Source organism: Electrophorus electricus, chromosome 14, assembly GCF_041902795.1.
Source record: "Electrophorus electricus isolate QZ-2024a chromosome 14, ASM4190279v1, whole genome shotgun sequence".
Lineage (NCBI taxonomy): Eukaryota > Metazoa > Chordata > Actinopteri > Gymnotiformes > Gymnotidae > Electrophorus > Electrophorus electricus.
The window spans coordinates 6,877,190-6,896,842 of record NC_137510.1 but is presented as its reverse complement, the minus strand read 5'-3'; the positions used below and the strand labels follow the sequence as shown (position 1 = coordinate 6,896,842).

The 19,653-nt window shown below is 38.0% G+C and overlaps 3 protein-coding genes and 1 long non-coding RNA gene across 13 annotated transcripts in view; 2 read left to right on the top strand and 2 right to left on the bottom strand.

Annotated features, from left to right (window-relative positions):
- sntg1 (syntrophin, gamma 1) overlaps window positions 1–2,140 on the top strand; it is a 50,399-nt gene extending 48,259 nt beyond the window's left edge. For all 6 annotated transcript variants that reach the window (XM_081697014.1, XM_027016959.3, XM_081697015.1 and 3 more), the window contains one exon: window positions 23–2,140. In XM_081697014.1, the coding sequence (XP_081553140.1) occupies window positions 23–205 (183 nt within the window). In that variant the 3' untranslated portion in view covers window positions 206–2,140. The remainder of the gene's footprint in view (window positions 1–22) is intronic.
- A 2,060-nt stretch (window positions 2,141–4,200) lies between these two features.
- pcmtd1 (protein-L-isoaspartate (D-aspartate) O-methyltransferase domain containing 1) lies at window positions 4,201–14,578 on the bottom strand. Of its 3 annotated transcripts, XM_081697018.1 has the most exons (7): window positions 14,385–14,578; window positions 9,005–9,497; window positions 8,322–8,424; window positions 7,458–7,629; window positions 6,933–7,056; window positions 6,107–6,185; window positions 5,667–5,805 (listed from the first exon to the last, which is right to left on the bottom strand). In XM_081697018.1, the coding sequence occupies exons 2-6, from the start codon at window positions 9,309–9,311 to the stop codon at window positions 6,124–6,126; spliced, it is 768 nt and encodes a 255-aa protein (XP_081553144.1). In that variant the 5' UTR covers window positions 9,312–9,497; window positions 14,385–14,578; the 3' UTR covers window positions 5,667–5,805; window positions 6,107–6,123. The 3 variants fall into 3 exon arrangements, with proteins under 3 accessions (XP_026872750.2, XP_081553144.1, XP_081553143.1); XM_027016949.3 differs by lacking the exon at window positions 6,107–6,185 and having other exon boundaries at window positions 4,201–5,805; window positions 14,385–14,573; XM_081697017.1 differs by lacking the exon at window positions 5,667–5,805 and having other exon boundaries at window positions 5,886–6,185.
- Window positions 12,598–19,629, top strand: LOC145651254 (uncharacterized). Its single transcript, XR_014117091.1, has 4 exons — window positions 12,598–13,114; window positions 14,498–14,586; window positions 18,779–18,974; window positions 19,500–19,629. It is a non-coding gene; the product is annotated as an uncharacterized LOC145651254 (long non-coding RNA).
- Window positions 16,127–19,653, bottom strand: part of st18 (ST18 C2H2C-type zinc finger transcription factor) — a 40,314-nt gene continuing 36,787 nt past the window's right edge. For all 3 annotated transcript variants that reach the window (XM_027016932.3, XM_081697011.1, XM_035531049.2), the window contains 3 exons: window positions 19,461–19,564; window positions 18,809–18,952; window positions 16,127–18,348 (listed from right to left, as the gene is read on the bottom strand). In XM_027016932.3, the coding sequence (XP_026872733.3) occupies window positions 18,190–18,348; window positions 18,809–18,952; window positions 19,461–19,564 (407 nt within the window). In that variant the 3' untranslated portion in view covers window positions 16,127–18,189. The remainder of the gene's footprint in view (window positions 18,349–18,808; window positions 18,953–19,460; window positions 19,565–19,653) is intronic.

Below are 19,653 nucleotides of genomic sequence, written 5' to 3'. Positions count from 1 at the left end.
CCTGTTTGTTGCTGCCTTGTAGGAACTGGAGTTCTCCAACCTTTTTGCGGTGCTGCACTGCATTCATGCATTCTTTGCCGCCAAAGTGGCATGCCTGGACCCCGTGTTTGTGGGCAGCCGGAGCGTTGCCACGTCTACAGTGTTGCCCACACCCACTGCTGTCACTTCTGTTGTGCAGGCCTCCAAGCTGAAGTACTCGAGTTGACACACCATCTGCAACCCCCACCGTCACTGACTCTTTGCCCTTGAAAAAACATTTCACATTGGCTTTCCTGGAGAGGGGCATTTTAAGATTGCACGATTAAAAAATGGAGACAGTGGACTAAACCAGCGAAGATATCAGATGAGTTTTAACAGCACCGATGAGCCTTGACCTTTTTACCCATTTGGGCAATGTGAAAACAACCAGGCCTGCTTGCATTGGTACAGACTTGAACACAAGCCAAGGTGATGTGATGTCATGTTTTGGATACCTCAACAGATACAAGTACATAGAACCAGTGGAAATTTTTAATTATGTCACTCATACTAGTTGCAGGAAAATGTTTTGTAGTCATCAGGATGCTTAGTTGTCATGGATACAAAACAATTAGAACATTAATTAGTTCTTCCCCTTTGATATTGCAGTAAATATTTTTCCTTTAATGATAGCATTCCTAATTGTGTGTAGTCTTAATCCTTTCTTTAGATCAGATAATTGACTGAAAAGGATGTTGGAGTCCTCGTAATTCAGTGACCCAAGATTGAAGGATGGTTACTGAGTTACCCAAATACAAATTTCAAATACTAGACCATCAGTAAATAAATCGGTTTTAGCAAGAGTTGAATATCTTGGTCACATTCCCTGCAATATCATATATAAAACGGAGACAAACCTGAATCTGTTTCCAAGTGACTTACACAACAGGGACAAATACCTTCCTCAGTACCATGATGAACTAAAGAAACTCGAGGATGCAGAGCTATGTGGATACTGTAAAGATGATGATGTATTATTTTTGTTACTTTAGCCATTTGCCTCAGATTGATGTGAACTACAGATATGACTACTGAGTTCAGGTTTGAACTGCAAGGAAAAAGGGGCTCTGTACCATCTTTATTCTAATATGCTGCTTCTCAAGCTTTGTGGAAGATGTGTAAGTGTAGTCTTATTCTTACACTTTAAATAGTTGCTGCCCTTTAATTTTCTACCCATTACCTTAATACAGATCAAGCAGTGTTGTAACACCATCCAATTTTACAGTAAAACTCTGTACAGAAGGAATCTCCTCATAATGTTGCCACATAAGGGATGCTACTATGATGAGACAAAAGCAGGCCCTCCCAGCAAACAGAGGCGAAGGGTGTATGTAGTGCCACGGTCCTGACAGTTGGAGCTGGAACTGTGAATTCCTGTGCTATTTTTTCTCCCCATCGTGCTTTAAATTAGCCAGGTCTGCAGGATGAGTGTAGCAGAGTCAACATAGAGGGTTTCTCTTTTTTTTGTATTTGTGTGTTGTAAGATCACTCCTGTCAGTTTACAAATTTGTTTGATAATTAAGATGCTTAGAAGACAAGAACTCTATTATGAAAAATTAAATATACAATCTGATACCCTATAGTCACCAGTACATTGCATTTCTAATGAGTAGTTTACCCAGTAGAATTTCTTTTTTTTTTTCATTTTCCTTTAGTCTTTCATGGAATATTAAATCTTTTGGACTACCCATTAACTGTTACATGAAAGGTTCAAAACTGAACAATGCATAAGGTGCAATTGGTTTGCAATAACTATGACCCTTTGGAGTGCTGTAGCACTTTAATGACTTCATAGTTGAACTGCTTTATATCCCAATACAGAATGAGAGGTGTTTGTTAAAGACTATGCAATAGAACGACTTTTGGGCTGTATTTGCTCTGTGAGGAGATCTTTTGATGTGCCGCTGGAATAGTTCCAATCTTCTATAACAAGGAGTTTGAAAAGGAGCCTTTTATTTTTCGCAACTTGTTTTAATAAAGATGTATAGTGTACTTACTAAAATAAACGTTTTATAATGTACAAAATAGTTGACTGAATTTTATATTAATTCAAAGAGTGTTATTTGTAATTATTCTAATTAAAAAACAAAAAACAACTGTCAGGGTAGTTAAACATCATACATATTTTATAACCAGAAGCATTTCTAGATGGATTTAAAGTTGGAAGGTAGCAACATAATAAATTTGACTTTTTTAGATAATAAGCTACATGATGTAGCCTGTGAATAAATATACCTAAGAAATATCAAAGTAAACAGTGCAAAAAAATGAGAGTGCTGGGAGTGTTTAATGAAAAGTTGCGAATAGAGCGTCAAATTAGTCAGTTATGCATTTTTAAAAAATCACACATATACACAGCTTTAAAAGAGACCATCCATAGGAAATCTGAAATTCTGAGAGGACTTTTATAGCACGCCAAATCCTGAAACTGTATAGGTAAAGCCCACTAGATACAATCAATTTTCTTACCTTGTGACCGAATAAAGGTTTCCACACATAATACACAATCTTTGATTTTTGTAGCAAAAGAAGTTTGGAGCAAATCGACCAGTACTCTGTATCGCAAGTTAGGGGAGAAGTATTGGTTTTGTAATTCTGTAAAGTGAGTACACATGTTGGGAGGGAAATGTGTCTGCAGAAGTTTGAAACTAAGTACATAGACTCATTTGTCCATTTCTTAGTCACAATTGTACTGTCAAAAGTCATGCGACCACTGACTCATTTTTTGTCCTGGAGTGCTGGCTGAAATTCTCTAATGAGCTTAGTGGCAAGTAAAATGGTTGTTTAAACGTTAAATGGCCTTTACTTCTTTAAAGACTGTGATTACATTTAAACATCAAGACAAATCTGATTTCTCTCCAAATAGATGGCTTGCCTAACCAAACACCCACTGTAAGTAACATAACTAAGGTGTTAAAGAGTACAACTCAAATCATTGTGGAGTGTTGTGAAACTAGACAATTAAATGGCACCATTAAAAAAAAACAGTACAACTAGAATTATATCATAGTGCCTGAAAAGTGCATTTCTCAACTGCTTCTCTTTAATTTGTGTTGGATGCAGCCCAAGGACTCTCAAAGCCATCAGCACTGTGCTTACATTGTGGTGAAATCTGAAAAGCTGGTGAAACCACACTTTAGCAAAAAGTAACCTCTTCTAAATGAAGTTCAAGTATGGGGGGGGGGAAACAAAAACAAAAAAAAAAACAGTCCCACAAACAACCCATTCCATACCTTTAAAGATTATTACAGTTTAGAAAATGCTTTAAAAAATTATTTTGATAAGTGGATTATGAAGACTTGTCCTAACAGATAGCCAGCAGAAGTTTCATAGAGTGCAGACTCAGTGGTCCTCCCAGGCCAGTGGCTCCAAACACACTAGACGAGCCAGAGATTTCTCTCAACACACCTGAACACCAACAAACCAGCTGAACCAGAACCATATTCTAGAATAATAGCACATCAGATCAAAGTTTTCCTCTAGATTTTATTAGTGTATTTCAGGATAATTGTTAATTCTTAGATATTCTGGACTACATAATCAGTATTGCCTGTTTGGAGAGGTTTTCTGTCATAATGCTATGAAGAAGTTAAGAATTCCAGCCACTATTTGAGGTATTATGAAGAGGTTATACTAAACTATTTTGCTAAACAACACATTTCAATTATGTAAGGTAATAGTAGGGTTAAATGTGAATTTAGAAACCATCAGAATTAATGGTCTCTGCCTGCATGTATGCTGTATTCTGTGAGTTGAGTATGTATACACAGCTAGCGTCCCTTTTATCGACAGTGAAGACAGCGGCATATGAAGAACAGTCAGATGTGGTAAACGAACTTTAAGCAATGTAACTTTACAAGGCTCAGAGCTTCCAAAGTTGTCAAAGTCTAGTTGTGTGATTCTGTACATTTGTACAGCAGGTAACAGACCTTTACCCTGAAGAGATATCCTTGTGTAATGCTGGGGAGAAGACATAATGACACCTTGGCCACATATACATACGTACGTACGTGTGTGTGTGTGTGTAGAACAATAAAAACATTCCTCACCAGTGCTGCATCAGTCAAGAAGTGAATGATATACACTGTACCTACATAGAATGTGTCTCCAAGAATATATTTATGTTCAGTGCTCCTAAATTATTTGTTACCAAAAGAACACCAAGAAGCCTCAACCCAACGATTGTGATTAAAAACTACAAATTTTATGACAGTGTATGTACAGGTACACAAGTTGTACAGAGTTTTCACATGTGAAAGACATTTTCTCAACTGAAAGGCCAACTGTTATAAGCGGTCATTTGCTGCTATGTTACACTCTGCCTATGATTGGGGGGGGCAGGGGGACAGACCTAGAGAGATAATGAGACAGATGTAGGGATATTATTTTTCCCCAAATAAGTCAGACACGTTAATTTTCAAACTCTGTACTTAATGTACACTGTAACACACATGACAACAAATCATGACTTTCTACTTTAACACAGCAAGCATGACTGAGAGCTGCAAGAAAGCCTTAGGAGGGAAATAACAAAGGGGAGAGAAGGAATGGAAAGTCATTACACACAGTTAGCCAGAGTTGTGATGAGCCCAAACAGATGTTTTTGGACACAGATTAAGTGTAGACTAAAATGTGTTACCAAAGGAAAAATTGCCATCAGTGCAATTTAGTCAGTGGCTTAACTCAATCTAGCACACAGCTCTAAAGTTCTAGAAGTCATGTGTCATCTCAGTTGAGGGCTACCTTAATTAAGATTGTCTTAAGTCATGAAGCCAGCTTCATAATATACCTCTGAGGCTGACCAGCCATGAGGTACAAAGCATTACAAAGTGTTTAAAAAAAAAAAAAAAAAAAAACCCCTCATACACAGGGTTGTGCATCCAGAGAACAAGGTGCAGAATGAAACTTTACCAAACAGATCCAGAGTGAGGCATCCACAGCACTGACAAACATCACAAAAACGTAGAAACATACCCAGGTTCAGATTCTCAAAAAGTAAATATCCATCCCCAACACACTGATGATGGAAAAACTGCTACTCAGATTTGATCAAAAGACAAAATTCTCTATAGTGGGTTAGAGGGAACATCAAAGCTTCTGTTATAATATTTAAGGGATATCTTAGCAAATTTAGCAAACTCTGAGTATAAACATAGAGAACTAGAAATGTTCTGGAGAGCCCCCTTAGGTCCTCAGTGCTAAAAAGATTTCCAATATCAGATTCAAAGTCAGGATTATAAACCATTAGAACAGTATACTGGAAAGTATAGTGATATAGATTCCAGATTCAGATTTGCCATTCTGAAAAATCTTAAATTATGCTACATTATTAAAGAAAGGGAAAAGTTGCCCTAGAAGAGACCCGCAGTGAAAATGCCCTCAAAGCCAGCCAGGTACCCTGGACACATCACTATTTCTCACGGTAGTACAATAGGAAGGTCTTCAGAGCCTCAGGCAGGGGCAGGCTCAGGATCTTGTCTCTCAGCAGATTAACCTGTGGCTCCTCGGGCTTGGAGGGCTCCACACTGTATTTTTCCTGCTCCTCATCCTTGCTCTCGTCCTCCTTGCTCTCGTCCTCCTCGCTCTCCATGGCCTGCGGGATCAGTTGGTTGCCCATGAACACATAGGTGCTGACGCGGTGATGTCGACGGCAGCGCCGACGCTTGCGTTTCTGCGCCACCCGATGGGTGGGGCCTCTGGCCGGGCTCTCCTCGTCGGCCAGGCACCGCAGCGTGCGGCGAATGTAGATACGCGCCAGGTCCTGCAGACTCCTCGCAGTCACTGGAGCTGAGCAACACAGGGCAGGAGGTCCTTGTTTATGACCGAGAAAAATTACCAAGACTGATGATGGAGGTATATTTATTATAATCAGTGTAGTTTCTGAACCACAGTCAAACCACTTCCACCTTAGGTTTGTTACTACTACTGGAGCACGGGCTGATGCACTCTCCTTTAATTGGATCTGTGGTGGTTTGGCTAGTCTATGAGCAGTCACAAGGCAGTGATGACACAGACACAGCTACACATTCTCTTCACAAGGGGGAGCAATGTGTAAATTGAAAGCTTAAGAGATTTGATTTTACCATACCATAGGTTTTGGAATGTTCATGGAATGTGGTGAAGGAAAATCACATTCAATATGTGACAGTCAAAATAACTCTTGACCTCTGAAAAAAGATGGAATTAAGAAATATTTGACTGAGCCGATACAAAATTTCCTATACTGCATCCAGGACCAATTATATAAGTTATTTCTAATTCATACTTAAATACTTAAGCACTTCACTAATAATTATAAACAGCTCCATCACAAACACTTAACCTGCAGATGGCTAGTGGATAAGTTGGTATTTTATTCTGTACTCTAACTACTTACTGCTTTGTGTAATGTGCTAACCAAAGCACACATTTTGAATTTTTTTGAAGACTCAATTTGATTTCGAACATTTTGTTAAAACAAATAAATTAATCCATTATATACTCTACACAGACTTTTGGCTCAAATTTCAAAACAAAGGACTGCAAAGCATGTGCTTGTGCAAAGTGACCTTATAAAACAATTCAATTAAGTTATTCAATTATAAATATATAAGTAATTTAATTATAAATATACAAAATATACAAAATCCTGACCTACCTCATATAAACCCTTACAGAGTTACATGAGCCCCTTGGAAGAGATCGGGGGAAGTATCAATAAGAAAAAAATGTGAAATTTTTAACACACCGTTAACAACTTACTTAAATTTAAGTAAGTTTACCTGGCTTTGTTGGTTTATGGTTAAACCCTTCATTTAGTAATCATACCACTTCACCTGTGGGACAATGTTCTGTGTGTGTGTGTGTGTGTGTGTGTGCGCGCGCGTGTGCACACATGTAGACGTGATGTGTGCATGTGCCAGTGAACGACTCACGCAGCACCACCCCTTCAGGCTTGCTACAGTCAGATCGGCTCTGCTGGACCAGAGGTGCGAAGGACACTGCCAGGATGTTTTTACTCTCCCATGAGCTCTGGCCAGTTCGGGTTATCTGAGTCAACTGCAACAGACAAGCCCAGAAACCGCACTGGGAAAAGTAACTGTAACAGTATAGGACTGTATTAACTACCTGAGCCAGTAGCAGCATAAACTGTATTAACTAAATATATGTTCATCTAATCCAGCAATGGCAGTGTAGACTGCATCAGTTACTATACTTCAACCTACAGCAGTGTTAATATTAACTGAACATAACTTTTTGTTCACAAATATTCCATTAATAATGAATGAATGTAAATCTTGCCTGAAGGGCTCTGAATTTCTGCACAGGAATTTGTTCTATCCAATGTACATTTACCAGTCACACAGAATGGTCAGGACTGGTCCATTTTTATCTTTCATGAGTTGACATTTTATTTTGTAATAAAACAGTATAGAGAGCTGAAAGAGGGAATAATTTACCTGGTCTTCAATAGGCATGACAAGAATGCCTCCCACATTCAACATGATCTTCATATAGTTCTCATGGTCTTTCTGAACGCCTGCACCACAGTAGATGCGATCGTACTGTTGACAGTCTGATGAGATCTCTAAACAGTTCCCCACTACAAAATGGGGTTCACAGAACTCAAATCTGAAACAAATCATGTATATGCCAAGTTACACATAAATTTACACTCAACACACATAAATAAAGAACTAGCTTACAGCTACACTCACTGGCTACTTTATTACACCTGTCCTGTAAATGTATTTTATAGGCTTAAAATTACAAACTGTAATTGTAATTTGTATACATTTACAATTTATCAGCCATACTCTAACCGTTCATCACCGGTCAGTTTCTGAATGTTGAACCCTTGCTGAGAAGATATATTACTTAGGTGTTGGAGCATTCTCTACACAGAAACGACCTCGACATGGTAATGGGTGCTGTGCTAGAATTAATGTATCTGCCACTGCATGGCTAATTATTTTTTTCGTTTGCATGGGTCAGTTTCATTGCTGAGTTGAGTGTGCATCCTGGCTCATGGAGGATGGCTAACATACTGCATGGTAACAGACAGGCTGCAGTTCTGAACCGTACATCTACAAGGTGTTTGGAATGCATAAAAAGTTCTAATAAAGTGGGTGTTAAGCGTAGTCATGTGGCAGATGCTCTTATTAGTAGTGATTTAAAAAATGTGCAAAAAAGTTTTTTTTTTAAAAGTACAAAGAATCTGAAAGAATTCATAAAAGCTAAAAGATCCATATCCTGGCACAGTTATACTTGTAATGTCACAAGTTCATAATATTTTTTTAAAATAATGAAGCAGCTCAGCTCACTTGTCAAAGCTGTCACTGTTTTTAATGAAGTCCTCAAGTCTTTCTGTTGCATATTCCACCACATCCTTGTGGAGCTCCACACCATGGTTGACCCCAAAAGGACCTGATGCAAAAAAGATCACAGTCATTTAGATACATCGCATACTGTTCCACAGCAGAATAGTGGTAAATAAATAAAAACACAAGCCAAAATATAGCTGTAAAGTCGAAATAAACAAACACAGGTTTGGCTTCTTTAAATAATGTGACTGAAGAATTTATTTTAATTTAATATCTTGCAGAGATCAATTTGTCAAAGAAAAATATACTTATGGAGCAATTCTTACATGCATTTTCACAAACATTAAACCTGCAGTACTGTGGAGTCTACCAGTGAGATCAACACAGGCTTTTTAAACAAAACTTTTGTTTTAGCCGGCACAAAATGTCACAAGAGTGCAAGAGTCAGTGTTCAAACTTAAGTGTTTACAATAATCTACCTTGAACAATCCATTTGAAATCAGTCTGGAGTAAATTTAGATCAACTAACACCTCAGACAGACAATGACAATCAGACTGTGCTGTTTACATGACCAGCTTTCAGTGTTTCAAATTATTGATTCATCACAGGAACAAACCACTCTAACTTTATACACTCTAGTATTCAACTAAATAGAAAAAACCATTCAAGGTTAGTTTCTCACCGATTATCAGGCCCACCATTGTGCTCAGGTAACCTGTGCCACTGCCCAGGTTGAGGAAAGACAGTCCTTGCTGGAGATTCAATGCCTCCATGACCTCAGAATAGATGCAAGGGGCCGAAAGGTGGATATTCCCATGCTTCCAGGCCAAGTCTTTGTAAGCATTGTCCCTGTAGCCCTCTAAGTAGTAGTCTCCACGATCTATTGCCCTGAAAACCTGCTCAACTGTGCTTGTGCGAATATACTGCGCCTCCTTCAGGTTGTCAATCAAATCGTCATTGTCTTCCCCTGCGCTCACAGCTCCGCCCATGGTCCCCTTGTCCCCAGAACAGAAAAGAAAGGAAAACAAAAAGGGAGGGGAAAAAAAGCAAGGCCAAGTGGAGGTGCAACTAGGCCACAGGCCACACCCCTCTTCACATGCAGGAGCAAAGGGTTCACACTTCTGGCATAGGAAAGATGATTTATACCTTCCAGTCACTTCAGATCATCATCATATCTGGGGGGAAAAGGAACAGCAGTACCCGGGATTAGGTAATCTCATATTTAGAACAAATGCTCTACAACAGTCACTGTGTACTTTGGTGGCATTTTTAGAATGGAGGACATGTCAGTTATTTGTGCTCTGCTTTGTGCTCTTCTACCAACTGAACTATCATAAAGTTGCAAGACTATCACAAAACACACTAGATTACAGCTTTAGTGGGTCATCATTGAGGTTTCCAAACATATGATCACAAATCAAGATACATCAAAAAAGTGTCTGAAGCAGGAGTTTATTTGCTTATCACTGGCAAACCTCCGATGCAGGAACAATGTTCTGACTCTTTTTGACTTTAAACCCAAAACATAATTTAATAGTCCACAGATGGCTGCACACCCAATGTACAGCAGAAAAATGCTAGAAAGGCTAATGTATATAAAATTCAAAATATGTATACGTATTATTCAAAGTTGTAGTGAAGTACATGAAGTTTCCAGAGAAAGTTTCTGAACGAGATTCTTCATTACCTTACTGAAAAAGGGGGCATGCCCCTCTCCCCAGAACAAAAATTCTAAATACCATAAATGTAAATGTACCTGTGCAAGTTTATGGAAACTGTGTACTTCATTACAATTTTGGGTATCTCTATCTCTTACTACAGTACACTGCATTTACCCACTTGTAATCTTCCTCAGAGATAGAGACACACACACACACATGCATGATGTGACCAAATACTTCATTTTCAGTCTTGTGATCTTAGCTTCTAGAGATGACACTAGCATTATATGACACTGGCATCACTAATGGGTATGGGGAGCGAAGCACAGCCTGTCTGGTCCAATCCCACAAAAGAGCTACTGAAGTACATATTGCTGAAAAGGTTAATGCTGTGTCACAACACAGTTCTGTTCTGTGCATCGCAGTCTGGGGCTGCGTAACCATGCCCATGCTGACAATGTCCACTGCTGAAAGTACCTACAATGCATATGTGAGTATCAGAACTGAACAATGGATAAATTGAAGGGGGCCTGGTCTGATGAATTGTGTTTTCTTTTACATCATGTGGACAGCTGTGTGTGTGCATCACTTGCCTGGGGAAGAGATGGCACCAGGATGGACTATGGGAAGAACATAAGCCGGCAGGGGTGTGATACTATGGGCAATATTATGCTGAGGAAGTTCAGGTCCTCGTATTCATGTTAATCTGACACGTATCACTACCTTTTGTTGTTATTGTTGCAGACCCTTTCATGACAACAGAATTCCCTAATGGCAGTGGCTTCTTTCAGCAGGAAAATGCACCCTGCAACACTGAAAAAATTGTTCAGGAATGATTCGAGGAACATGACAAAGAGTTCAATGTGATAAATTGGCCTCCAAATCCCTCAGAAGCTCAATACAATTAAGCAGCCGTGGGATGTGCTGGAAAAACAAGTTTCTTGCATGGAGACCTGCAACTCACACTTTAAAGGATGTAAAGAATCTGTTGCTAATGTCTTGGTGCCAGATACCACACAACACTTTCAGAGGTCTAGAGGAGTCCATGCCTTGACACATAAGAGGTTTTGATGGCGCAGGGAGGACCTATACAATATAGTTAGGCAGGTGGTTTTAATGTTATGGCTGAGATATACATATACACACACAGATACACACATTTCCTTAGTCAGCATGCAGGGTGTCAAAGCAATCTTTGTCATATTTTCTGACTTTTGCCTGATATGCCAACATTTGAGATTTCTGCAGGAAAAAAAGAAGTTGGCTAATCCTCTTTTCCAGTTTTCTACCAAGCCAAATCCTTCAGAGCAGCCAATTGACTCCAGCCAGTACAGGTCTACAGTAAACACAGCACTGTCTGTGCCTCAATTCTCATTTTAAAAAATACTTTTTGGAAAGACTGACTGCAGTGTGTGCCAGTGACAGTGAGCTGTGGCATGTCCAGACTCTTCCAGGGGCAGGTCTGAAAAGAAGGGGGGGGGGGCAACAAAAAACATGGCACCTTATTGAAAAGGGGGTCATGCCCCTCTCCCCAAAACAAAAATTCTAATATAGGAGGACACCCTGCCCCTCCATTCTGGATAGGTATAGCATATAAAGGCAAAAAAATGCATTCACAAAATGCAACAAGGCATGATTCAGGGCAGGTGACTTTAGAATGTGTTGGTGTAGGATGGTGTTCATAAATCCCAGCACTGGATGTGCACACTTCTGTTCTTCCTGCCTCTGCACAGCAGCATCAACTCACCATGGGTGAACGCCTATACCACCAAAACCAACCCATTCTCAGATGAAACTCAGATCACATCTTCTCAAATATTCACACTGAAAGATTTATGTGATTGGTGATGGTGGGAGATTCAGTAATCAAAAGACTAACTATTCATTTAGTGGCATTTTATAAGGCCTGTGAGATATAATGCTGAGCTCCCAGGGAAGCTGATCCATGATTATATGATTAGGGTGTTGGTTGCACAATTGCACCACTGTCACTCCCCACTAATACTTTACCAGGAAAACCTGATTGTGCGGTCTTGCCCTCTTTGCCCTGCCTACACTTTCTAAAATGTATTTATTCATACACTGGATTTGTTGAGAAGTTGCTTTTTCTGTAATTCAGGGGAAGGGGCACAAGAGCTAAGCGACACCACGTCCGAAGGCCTAGGCTAAGGTGTCAAACGTGAACCTGATGTACAGTAGGAGCAAACCAACAGCCAGTTGTTTCCAGCCAATTTAAAAGAGCAATCATGTGTCACTATACAATTGAATGTAAAAGCAATTTCTAACTGCTTTTACCAACCCACGTCAAAAAGAAGCAAGCATTTGTAGCTGAGCTTAATTGTGGCATGGTAAAATGACTCGAAGACATTTCTCAATAACATTATCATTTACCTACACCTTTTTAAGCAACTTCTTAAGACAAGAAACATACATGGTAAAATTCAGTATGGTTTGTTATGGTTCAACCCAGGGAAAAAAGAACTAAATTATGCAAACCAGGCTAATAGACCTGATCATTAAGATACAACTGACCGAGATTATTACAAAAAAAGAGCTGAAGTGGATATTTATGGAGTTACTCTGTTAGTTTAACATTTTCTGTAGAGATTTTTGAACAAACGTCCATGTATCCATTAATACATGTTTGCTTTGGCCTGAAATAAAATACATTTTCAGTAGGCCACTGGTAAAAACCTTTTATTGTGGCCTTGATTTGTGTTTATTAAGTAAAACCTTGAACCACTGTTAAGAGTTTAGGTTTGTGTTAATTTTCCCTTTTGGATTACTTAGTCCGAGAAACTGCCTCTATCCTTTGATGCGCAGTTTAAAAAAATAAACAGAAGTATGCCGTTCATAATCTTGCAGTTTTATGTTTGCGTGATATATTCGGAACGGTAGACTAGGATATTGAACATATTAGTGTGTGACCAAGAATGTCCTGAACTCAGTGGCCAGTGTTGCTTGTAACAGTTTCTACACCTCAGCATAGGCAACACTGTTAGACAACATGGATTAAAACCCTACATGTTGGTCTGCCGGTGTTGAGGTAGGATGATTTATTAAATCAAATCTGTGGTCTTATTCGGGTTTCTATGCAAGGACTCAACTGACGCTAAACTACTAAGAAAAAGGTAGGGCGCATAAAAATACTTTCTTTGTAGTAGTACTACTACTTTGTAGTAGAAGAAGGGCGCATACATACATACATACGTGCGTGTGTATTTATGCGCCATACTTATACTACTACTAATACACACACACACACAATATTTTATATATATATATATATATATATATATATATATATATATATATATATATATATATATATATATATATAGTGTGCGTTTTCGTATTTTGCTTGGTATGCAGAATTATCGGCGTAGTTTCTTTGAAGTTACTGCGTTAATGATTGAAAAATAGTTTGACGTTGCAGTACAGTTGTTCCGTCACCGTTTCTATTTCGAGGACACACGACATCAGACCGAATAAATGCATGTATAGAGACAGAATGACTTGAGCAGAAAAGAGTACTGGCTGTAAGCATTGGGGATGCTTTTCCGCCATTATGCACTGACATGATAAACTCAAAAACAGGAGTCTTGCATGCGTTACTCGTTAGCCACCACGTCCAATACTGCGTGAAAAGTAGCTAGCCAGCTACCTAGATAAAGGCTCACTCAGGTTTCATTACAGTCAAATTAATAAGTCTCAAACGGTGAGCCCTGTGAATTTAATCGCTATTGCATTGGAAACTTTCTAGTGCTTATAATGTATCCGCTGAAACAATAACAACGAAACAAGGCTGTGATGCGACTAAAGGCAGCTTTGTGCGCAAGCTAGGTTGGCTAATTTAGTCATTACACAATACAACCAGCTGTACTGTGTTTATCGTGGTTAAGATGGCAAGTTAACGTTAGCTGGGCTGCTTTTTCACTAAGTCACCGAACACTACATTTAACGTCGGTTCATTTAGCGAGCTAGTCTGTCTAGTCAGCTAGTAACGATAGTTCTCCGTTACTTGGCCACCAAGCCAAGCTACTTTCACAAAAAAACAACAGCGCTAAAATGCCGAATTGGATAACCGACATTGCTAACCTAGATAGCCACTGTTCCCATTAGACGTCAACAATCTCCGTGTCAATTCAGAACACAAACGTTCAATAATAGAAACTAACAAAACGCAATTCACTGTTTAAATAAATTTAAACATTTTTGTGAAACTCAAACAAACGGTGTCTTCCTAGCTAGCTAGCTAGCTTTCAAGCTAACGTAAGCTAACCAATTAGCTGCAAGTACAACACTTGATAAGCACGACAGACAAGCTAACGCTAACAAGCTGAAAAACAAAAAAAATGTCGCCAACAACATCAGAGCTTCAGAAGTAGCCATTTCACTCACCTTTCCCCATTGATAAATCTTGAGCAGAGTTATAAATGTCGGCATTTGGTAAAGTACTAAAATACACCAGAGTACTTTTGTGGATACAACGACTATCCTTGTGTTTTCTCCAGGAACAGCTGAGAGGATGTAAACATTGATCACATGGTAAAACGGCGCTAGGTGGACGTGTCTTCGCGGGACCAAAGTACCAGAATTCTGCGTGGGTTCCAACTCTCCATAACACTCCCCGAACACTACCGCTTATCTTTACTGAAGAATGTGAAGAAATCCTCTAAAGGGTTTTAATTTGTTCATCCACGGCTCCAGGAATAACTACATATATATATATATATATATATATATATATATATATATATATATATATATATATATATATATATATATTGTGTGTGTGTGTGTGTGTGTGTGTGCAAAAAAAAAAAATAAGATGGCAATATAACAACGGCTGACATTTAGCCCCTGTACTTACAAAAGCATAGTTATCATATAAGTTTTATTTCTTGATTCTTAAAACAAGTTGTGTGGCATTTTCTGTGGTTATGGGAGGCACTTCCCAAGAGTTACTACATTAATGCTTAATGCTGTGATCAGTCAGAATAGTACATTAAAAGAATAGTAACTAATGTTATGTTGCTTAACAGTAATATATATATATATATATATATATATATATATATATATATATATATATATATATATATATATATATATATGGCATTAGCTTTAATGCTATGACACAAAGTTTATATTTTCAGATTACATTCTATTATGTTCCAGTTCATTGTTTCGAAATACAACAGTAGTCATGAAACTGGGAATGGAGAATGGATATTTTTATACCTTTACTCACTAATACTGTGTTGCTTAAATCAAGCGTGCCAATGCTGCTCATAATTTATAAAACCTGATCAAAATTAATCAACAGGATGACAGTTCTCTAAAACCAGAATTGGATAGCCATTATGTTTTAAGCCCTCAAAGTCTGCTAACCTACCAGAAACTGTAAAAATCCAATAAACCCATATGAACCCTCACCATCATCTACAACAACTATCTATTAGGTCAAATACCTCTAAAACATTAGAAAACTTTTTGAATAATTTAATAATTTGCAAAGATATTTACTCTGACCATAAAATCGATGTGCTATTTTGTAAACGGGGGGTGGGGGTGGGGGGGGTTTACATGTGCTTTACTGTTAAGGTTCTTTCTAGTGCTGATACCACATCTACCCACTACACTTCACTCATGCTTTCAGCAAGATGAGAATCTGAAACTTAATGTTGCTTGGATTTAAATGTCATGGTACCTTCTATTGAAGCAAAACAAAAAAACTCAATATCAAATGAACATACTGCTCCAAAAATGAAGTTTCATTTGGAATGAATCAAAACAAATCATAGGCACCCATAATGTGTTTTCTGTTTTTGAAGATATAATTTAAAGAAGCAAAGGAGAAACACACCATTTGTTCAAAATCTGATTTGTGGTGATTATTGTCAGAATTGGTCTTTTGCTGCTGACCTCAGACCAGATATGTGGTTCCACTATAATGGATGTGATTAGCATTGGAGTTGGGCAAGGCAAAGTGCTTATAGACTGGTGCACCAAGGGCAGTATCATGCTGGTCATAGCATCCGGTGGTTGCCGTGACAATACTCTGTTCAGACAGCTATGGTTATTGTCTTTCCTGCTGTAGCACAGGTAAGTGCAATTTTGTAGGAAAAAAAAAACATATGCTGTATGTACAGCATTTGGAGCATATAAAATGTTTTTCATCAAAATAGTTTAAGGGCTTATTGTGTATTCTGACAATTCAAGAGATCATTAAATTGTTTATTTCTACCATACACAAACTGTACAACACAGCGCATTACTGCTTATGAAATAGTAAAAGTGTAAAGAAACGTCAATATAGAAACTACTTTAACTGAAAAAAAGCAGTTTGTTTTAATCAAAAAGAAACAAAATAATTTACAGTACAGTGTTCCATACTAATATCATTACACAAAAAATTCATTTCACATTACAAAACATCAAATACAAACAGAAAAAATAAATAGTTCTCACAAAAGTTCCTGAGCAAACAATGTGGTTTATAAATTAAATATAAGGAATTACAAATCATTTAACATAATTATAAATTACATTTCTTTTGAAAAGATTTGATTCAATTGATTAAGAGTACAATTCAGTATGGTCATTTGGTCAAATATAGCACTTTTACTAGCCCATTGACCTGTAAATTTGCTGTACTTTTTCTGTAGTCATTGCTGGCAGAAAACAATTAGATTTACAGGATGACTGTTTGCTCATACAAATCCGGAAAAAACTCGTAATGTCAGTGTCATCTAAGTTCAGTAGTATTTCTGACCCATGCCACTTTGTTTTTCCTAAATAAATTAATTAAAGTAATTATAATTAGAAAAGTATAAGGGCTGACACTGAAATCTAAATTTATTTTTGTAAGATCATTCTCTGCTGTTTTTATTTATTTATTTATTTTTTGTATTAGTCATCAAACCTGCTCCATACTGAAATTTGAGGAGGCTGCAGAAAAACTACACTGAACCACGAAGGATGCGCTACTACTTAGTGCAGCTGTTTTAGTGGGAAAATGTTCGTAGCTCAGATTTCAGTTTGACCTAATTCTCCTCAGTCAAGTAATACTATCCAGCGGAATAAAACGAAAAGGCTTTTGGGAAGTTGTCAGTTGTCAATTGCTTACAGTCATTTATGCAGTTTTAAAAAATAAAATAAAGCTTTTTCAAAATGGTTGAACGGTATGATTTAGCCTAGAGGAAAAGGAGGCATGGCAACAGTGAAACACTTGATCCCCATATTACAGCAATATCATTAGATGCTTAAAATGGCGTATAAACAGTAGCTAAACCGAGTTAGAAGCTTTCTTTCCGAAAATAAATATACTGTATAATAAAATGAATCACCATTCACATAATACTGTTCTACCACAAAACATAGTATATTCCATGTAATCATTTACATATAGGCACATATATGCACACGCTGTGGTGTGCACACGAAAGGCAGTTCATATAAATTGAAACAGAAATCAGTTATTTCATGTAGCGATTTTTTTATGCCTGGATTCTTTTTCTTCTTGATGTGATGCTGTGGTAGGAAAAACGGCAACGTACAATCAAGAGAGGGTTTAACCAAAAACTGATTTTAGCTCAGTAGCTAGGAATACTGTTTTTGTGAGTCAGTGTTTTAATTTGGGAACTCATTTGTTGCACACAATACATTCAAAAAGACCATTAAGAGCCTACCATTGTGGAGCAGTAAGAGCTTGTCGCCACTAGGTGGTGCAATAGTAATATCATTACATTTGACATCGTTCATCGGTAAAGGTGTATCACAAATGCAAGTAAACATTTCGTTTCCTCTTTTTTTAACGACAAAAAAAACAACAACAAAAAAACCCCTACCAAATAAGACAGCAAATGCAAATGTGCTTGTAGCCTAAGTAATTTCCAATACATAGAGCTGAAGTGCAGAACAAAAGGTTATAAACAGCCAACATTGATGTTAAATAGAAAATAAATAGTAAAATATATTATTGTTTAATTTATTTTGATGAATAAAACAATAAATAGTAATAATAGTGAATTAATACATAGAAGAACAAATACAAAGTTAAGTCAAGCAAACCATAGATAAGTGCAAAGGGGTTAAAATGTCACCAAAATAAATGTGTTATGAAAAAAAAAAAGTTTACAGACTGTGGGAAGGGATAGAGACGAGCTGTCCAGAGCTATTGCTTGTGTAGATGTACAGTACTTCAAGGTGAATAGATGGTTTCCACGTGGATCCCTTTGATGGCCTGTCTGATGCTGTCCAGGAGGGCCTTGCATTCAGGAGAGTACTCATGCTCCGAACTGTTGTACATATCCGTCAAAGTCTTGACGTAGGCTTCGAAATTCTGCTCGTTTATTGGACCCTGGAAGACAAGCAGAGTGTATGAATTTAAATGACATAACTGCTACCTGATCAAAGTCCCTGAACTTGAGTTGAAAATCCATTATGGACCAATTTTCACAAATTTTCAAAGCCAACAATGTACATTGTTGATGTCTTTTATTCTGTGATGAAGCATGGTCTATGTGTAGAAAATCAATGAATTTGTTATGCAGTAAATAGTGCCTTGCTTAACAGACCTGCTGAATAAACTAAGGATTATAAGCATATCCAAACAACAGTGAGTTCGTTAGATGCCCCTTTACATATGGTCTCATGGTTTACTCTTGATTAATAACAACTCTTGTAAGAATGGCTGCATTCCTTCCAGCACGTTGCAAAGAGCATACATCTGCTGGCATCTGCCGGCCAAACGGAAAGTGTTGTTTTCTCCCGCCCGTTTGCCACCACAGCGGGAGACGTAAAGAGGAGGTCTCGTTCACCATTTGCGGCAGCTGGATGTCGGTGAGGCTGTTGATGAGAGCCTGGGTGAGGCGTGCCAGCTCTTTCAGCAAGCTGTCGTTGTGCTGCTCAATCAACTTGTTCTCCTCCTCGATGGTCTTCAGGTTACACTCCATGGACGAGATCTGTATGGGCATGGAGCACAAGGTCAGTCATAGAAGGAGTCTGCACCCCCCCCCCCACTCGTTGTAATGCTAATGCACTTATGTTACAGACACCTAGAACAAGGGTCATTATAACTGATACTGCAGATTCTGCAATGTATTATGGGTAGTGTGTTAGACATTGTAACAATGACCTTGGGAAAAGAACACTGAACATGGAGCAGACAATAGTTTTTATTTTATCTACTTAATTCAACCTAATTAAACAAAAAAAAATTTTGCTCTACATCTTTTTGAAATACGATCATCCAAATGTATTACTTCTTACTGACCCTTGAGATCAGTGATCACCAAAATAACATCATGCCTATTAATCTCGCTTCAAACAATATGCTCTGTTAATGAGGGTAACATGAATATCCATAAATTAAAACATAACAGGTGATCGAGCCATGTAAGTTAATAATGCATTTTCATATTACATTTTTTTGTAATGTGTTTGTTTACTTTTGTCCTGTTTACTGTTTACCTGAGTCTGAAGCTGCATCATGTCTGCTTCTATTTTCAGATTGGATTCATTGAGCTCCTTTATTTCATGGTCCAAATGTTGTACATCCTCGCTGCTCTCAATGCCTGTGTCACACACAACAAGCAGTTTTGGGGATTTTAAGATAATTAATTGGCTAGCCAGTGGTAAATCATGGGACTATATTTTTCAAGAA